Source organism: Lolium perenne, chromosome 1 (genome assembly GCF_019359855.2).
Source record: "Lolium perenne isolate Kyuss_39 chromosome 1, Kyuss_2.0, whole genome shotgun sequence".
In the NCBI taxonomy this organism is placed as follows: domain Eukaryota; kingdom Viridiplantae; phylum Streptophyta; class Magnoliopsida; order Poales; family Poaceae; genus Lolium; species Lolium perenne.
Window position 1 is genome coordinate 171,509,726 of NC_067244.2, and position 5,858 is coordinate 171,515,583.

Sequence of the window (5,858 nt, forward strand, 5' to 3'; positions counted from 1 at the left end):
GCCGCCTTTTTTTTATTGCGCCTTAGCCCACGACGCCACACAATGGATTGCCGCGTCCTAGCTTCCAGTGCCGCACAATTGTTTATCTTGTCGTGGTGACACAGCGCGGCAGAAAAAGTTTAGATGCTGTAAAATTGTTTCATGAAAAAGTAATTTTCAAAATTTGTTAGAGGTTATTTTTTTCTAATTGCCCTCATTTTGAGACAGAGGCCGACTGACCGCCGGGCACCGTGCAGCCCACCGGCCAGTGGGAGGCGCGCGGGAAACCATGTGTGCATGAGACTAGTCACAATGGGGAGTATCATATAGTAGTATCATGCATATGATACTAGTGTGTGATACTATCTTCACAATGCATAGTATAGGTCAATTATATTTAGTGATTTGTAGAATCTCAATGCAAAAGTGTGTACAAGATTAGTTTGACATTAATTTTTCTAGTTCTACGTTCTATGATACAGTATCTACCTATGATACTACTATCATCTCTTTCTTCATTTATTGATGTAACACTATGATACTCACAATACTAGCTATGATACTCCCATTGTGAGTAGCTGAGGGCGCCACCGGAAAACCAGCAGCGTCGGCCGTGGCTTGCCCCTTTCCCGCCCGGCCACACGCGCCGCCGTCCCTAACACGTGTCCTCCCACCTTCACGTGCTCCGTCGTCTTCCTCGCTTCCTTCTCCTTCACGGACGCACCGCACACTTGACACTCGAGTGACTGACGCCGTCAATCTCGCCGTCGCACCCCTCCCTACGTCGTCTTCTACCTACGTCTCGCTATAAAACAGAAGCCATCGGTTTGATCGATCTGGCTTCGGGTTCAGGCCAAGAAGGCATCGATCATGGAAGGCACCTCCTCCCTCACGCGCTCCCTCTCCCTCGCGCCCCGCCCCCGCCCCCGCCGCCCACGCGCCGCGAAATCCCATTGCATGCCCACCCTCTCCCCCGCGCCCCGCGTCCTCCCGCTCCGTCGCGCCAGATCCGACGCCGACCTTCTTCTCGGACCCATCACCGCCGCCGCCGCGGCATCCTCCGCGACCGTCCTCCTCCGCTCGCCCAGCTCACTGGCTCTCGAGGAGAGGGACGACACGCCGATGGAGGGCTGCTTCGACGGCGCCGGCGGCAAGGGCAACAACAACAACAGCTCCGGCCGCGGCGGGAGCGGGGGCGGTGGCGGAGGCAGCGGGAGCCAGAGCGCCGGCATGGGCGAGCACTACCGGAGGGTGCTGCGTCTGGAGCCGGACAACCCGCTGCTGCTGCGCAACTACGGCAACTACCTCCACGAGGTGGAGCGCGACCTGGCGGGCGCCGAGGAGTACTACGGCCGCGCCCTGCTCGCCTGCCCCGGCGACGCCGACCTGCTCAGCCTCTACGGCCGCGTACTCTGGGAGGCCGACCAGGACAAGGACCGCGCCGACGGGTACTTCCAGCGCGCCGTACAGGCCGCGCCCGACGACTGGTACGCCCTCGCGCGCGCGCATGCCGGTCGCGCTATTTCTTATCGATCTTGGTTCTTCTACTCCGTATGTGATCGACCGAACTTAACCCGTGACGTTTAACTGCAGCTATGTGCTGGGATCGTACGCGAGCTTCCTGTGGGACGCCGACGAGGACGACGAGGAAGCCAGCACGGCGGTGACGACCAGTGGCTCCCCGGCGCTGGTGCCGGCGTGCTGACCCTGGCCGTCGTCCTGCGATCGTCGATGGCGCGCAGTCCTGTTGTACTATACTGTACGTATGAGGAGGGCCGTGATGGCGGGTTAGCCAGCGACCTCCTCGCCCATGCGGCTTGGCGGCCGGATCGATCCAGGAGTAATGACCTGCACCGAGAAACAGATCGGTGGTGCATACGGCATGCCATTGCAGGCAACAAGTCGACGGACGTGAATGGATCAACGGATCCGCGTCGCCTGAGGCAACTACTTACTACTCTACTGAAGTTCTTTCCTGCTAGTATCAACAATCTCCTACGACTACTTAATTAACCTTTCTTTGCACTAATGATGCTATAGAGCGAGCTTGTTATCTGTTTAATTACTGAGCTGCTCGAGCTGATCGGCTGATGCCTCCCCAATGTGTAATTCCAATCACCATACCGAGATCGGGCCAATCTTTGCTTTGTTGATCTGTCTGGTTGTATTCACCCAAGAGCAATAAGAATCAATCTATATATGTTTAATTATGAACCAGCTGAATCACACTGGTCATTTAGTTTTCTATGTTTGACTAACACTCTGTAATACTGTATGTATGTATCTATCATATCAACAGAAAAATACGTCACTTGCACAGCTAGCGATGATAGGCACTAATGCACTATGCAAGGTCTGCAAATTGGAGAGAAGAAATAAATAAAAAAGTGCAGAATCTGAATGCAAGAGATTACGAGAAGCTTGTATGTGGCATCGATTTTAAAAACAGTGTTTAATAAAGGTTGCAAGAGAGTACGTGGGATGAATCTGAATGCATGAATCAAACGGTGAAAACTTTACTCCAAGAAATAAGAATCAATATATCGATAGTGAATAATCCACTTTTTGAAAGAAACAACGTTATTGACAAAGTTATCTTCAGTTTTGATCTGTTTCTTTGTCCCTCATCTGTCGAAAAGTGTCTTTGGCTCTTGGGCACCAGTGCTATTTAAAAAAATCATACATATTTATTAAAAAAATCTAAAACTAAATCCGAACATAGTAAATAATATAATCTACAAGCCTATAAAATTTTAATATAAAATTCTTTATATTTTAGGCTACACAAAGAAGACAAAATCTGTTGAGATTTGGAGTTTTAAAATATGCGTACTCAGATCCACATGTTTGTCATTTTGTGTAGCCTAGAGTATTTTGTAATTGAAATTGAAATTTTGCAGGTTTATGGGATAATTCATTGGCTACACCATGATGATTTTTCTAATTTTTTGAAAACATAAGTGTGATCTTTTATTTTTTTTAAATGGCAGGAGCACGGTTGGGGGCGTATTTCCCAGGTTTTTTTGGTACCTGACTACCAAACGAGCCCTTATAGGGCCACCAAATGGTGGCCTTTTTAAGGGGTATCCTATTTTTTCTTTTATATTTTAAAATATAATTCATCCAATTAAATAATAAACATATATGCGAGTCTTGGAACTATTCTTTGACCCCGTTCCGATTTCTCTCCGGAACAATTCCGGTGTTCTCTCTCTATTCTCTAACAATACCGATGTAGGATAACGTTGCATAGAAAACAAAAATTTTCCTACCGCGAACACGCAATCCAAGCCAAGATGCAATCTAGAAGACGGTAGCAACGAGGGGATTATCGAGTCTCACCCTTGAAGAGATTCCAAAGCCTACAAGATGAGGCTCTTGTTGCTGCGGTAGACGTTCACTTGCCGCTTGCAAAAGCGCGTAGAAGATCTTGATCACCGGCGCCACGAACGGGCAGCACCTCCGTACTCGGTCACACGTTCGGTTGTTGATGAAGACGACGTCCACCTCCCGTTCCAGCGGGCAGCGGAAGTAGTAGCTCCTCTTGAATCCGACAGCACGACGGCGTGGTGTCGGTGGCGGTGGAGAAATCCGGCGGAGCTTCGCTTAAGCACGCGGGAGCTATGGAGGAGAGGGGGGCGGCTAGGGTTTGGGAGGGGGTGGCCGACCACTTGGGGGGTGCGGCCAGGTGGTGGTCTTGGGGTGGCCGGCCCCCTCCCCTTGGCCCCTCATTATATAGGTGGAACCCCAAGTGTTGGACTACAAGTCTCCGAATAAGACCCGAACCCAAAACCTTCCATGTGATAGGGAAACCTACCCAAGGTGGGAATCCCACTTGGGGTGGGATTCACCCCCTTCCATGTGGGGGGGTGGCCGGGCCCCATAGGGGGAGTCCACTTGGGACTCCTCCCCCTCTAGGGTTGGCCGGCCATGGAGGTGGAGTCCCTCCGGGACTCCACCTTCCTTGGTGGTTTCTTCCGGACTTTTCTAGAACCTTCTAGAACCTTCCATAGAACCTTCCGAATCATTTTAAATCACATAAAATGACATCCTATATATGAATCTTATTCTCCGGACCATTCTGGAACTCCTCGTGATGTCCGGGATCTCATCCGGGACTCCGAACAAATATTCGAACTCCATTCCATATTCAAGTTCTACCATTTCAACATCCAACTTTAAGTGTGTCATCCTACGGTTCGCGAACTATGCGGACATGGTTGAGTACTCACTCCGACCAATAACCAATAGCGGGATCTGGAGATCCATAATGGCTCCCACATATTCAACGATGACTTTAGTGATCGAATGAACCATTCACATACGATACCAATTCCCTTTGTCACGCGATATTTTACTTGTCCGAGGTTTGATCATCGGTATCACTCTATACCTTGTTTAACCTCGTCTCCTGACAAGTACTCTTTACCTGCATCGTGGTATGTGGTCTCTTATGAACTTATTCATATGCTTGCAAGACATTAGACGACATTCCACCGAGAGGGCCCAGAGTATATCTATCCGTCATCGGGATGGACAAATCCCACTGTTGATCCACATGCCTCAACTCATACTTTCCGGATACTTAATCCCACCTTTATAACCACCCATTTACGCAGTGGCGTTTGGTGTAATCAAAGTACCTTTCCGGTATAAGTGATTTACATGATCTCATGGTCATAAGGACTAGGTAACTATGTATCGAAAGCTTATAGCAAATAACTTAATGACGAGATCTTATGCTACGCTTAATTGGGTGTGTCCCTTACATCATTCATATAATGATATAACCTTGTTATTAATAACATCCAATGTTCATGATTATGAAACTAATCATCCATTAATCAACAAGCTAGTTAAGAGGCATACTAGGGACTCTTTGTTGTCTACATATCACACATGTACTAATGTTTCGGTTAATACAATTATAGCATGATATATAAACATTTATCATAAACATAAAGATATAAATAATAACCACTTTATTATTGCCTCTAGGGCATATCTCCTTCAGTCTCCCACTTGCACTAGAGTCAATAATCTAGATTACATTGTAATATACCTAACACCCATGGCATTCTGGTGTTGGTCATTGATACGTCTCCGACGTATCGATAATTTCTTGTGTTCCATGCCACATTATTGATGATATCTACATGTTTTATGCACACTTTATGTCATATTCGTGCATTTTCTGGAACTAACCTATTAACAAGATGCCGAAGAGCCATTCTTGTTTTCTGCTGTTTTTGGTTTCTAAATCCTAGTAACGAAATATTCTCGGAATTGGACGAAATCAACGCCCAGGGTCCTATTTTGCCACGAAGCTTCCAGAAGACCGAAGAGGAGACGAAGTGGGGCCACGAGGCGGCCAAACCCTAGGGCGGCGCGGCCTGGCCCTTGGCCGCGCCGACCTGTGGTGTGGGGCCCTCGTGTGGCCCCCTGACCTGCCCTTCCACCTACTTAAAGCCTCCGTCGCGAAACCCCCAGTACCGAGAGCCACGATACGAAAAACCTTACTGAGACGCCGCCGCCGCCAATCCCATCTCGGGGGATTCTGGAGATCTCCTCCGGCACCCTGCCGAAGAGGGGATTCATCTCCCGGAGGACTCTTCACCGCCATGGTCGCCTCCGGAGTGATGAGTGAGTAGTCTACCCCTGGACTATGGGTCCATAGCAGTAGCTAGATGGTTGTCTTCTCCCCATTGTGCTTAATTGTCGGGTCTTGTGAGCTGCCGAACATGATCAAGATCATCTATCTGTAATTCTATATGTTGTGTTTGTCGGGATCCGATGGATAGAGAATACTATGTTATGTTAATTATCAAGTTATTACCTATGTGTTGTTTATGATCTTGCATGCTCTCCGTTATTAGTAG

At 48.5% G+C, this 5,858-nt stretch overlaps 1 protein-coding gene across 1 annotated transcript; it reads left to right on the plus strand.

The window, feature by feature from the left end:
- The first annotated feature begins 834 nt into the window (after positions 1-834).
- LOC127312690 (uncharacterized) lies at positions 835-2,224 on the plus strand. The gene is made up of 2 exons (XM_051343228.1): positions 835-1,466; positions 1,573-2,224. The coding sequence occupies exons 1-2, from the start codon at positions 850-852 to the stop codon at positions 1,682-1,684; spliced, it is 729 nt and encodes a 242-aa protein (XP_051199188.1). The 5' UTR covers positions 835-849; the 3' UTR covers positions 1,685-2,224.
- Positions 2,225-5,858: the final 3,634 nt, after the last annotated feature.

Excerpts from the sequence above, each read along its gene's own strand:
- LOC127312690 (XM_051343228.1), top strand. The coding sequence starts at position 850 with ATGGAAGGCACCTCCTCCCTCACGCGCTCCCTCTCCCTCGCGCCCCGC. Across the intron at positions 1,467-1,572 it reads CAGGCCGCGCCCGACGACTG|CTATGTGCTGGGATCGTACG; the intron begins GTACGCCCTCGC and ends GTTTAACTGCAG.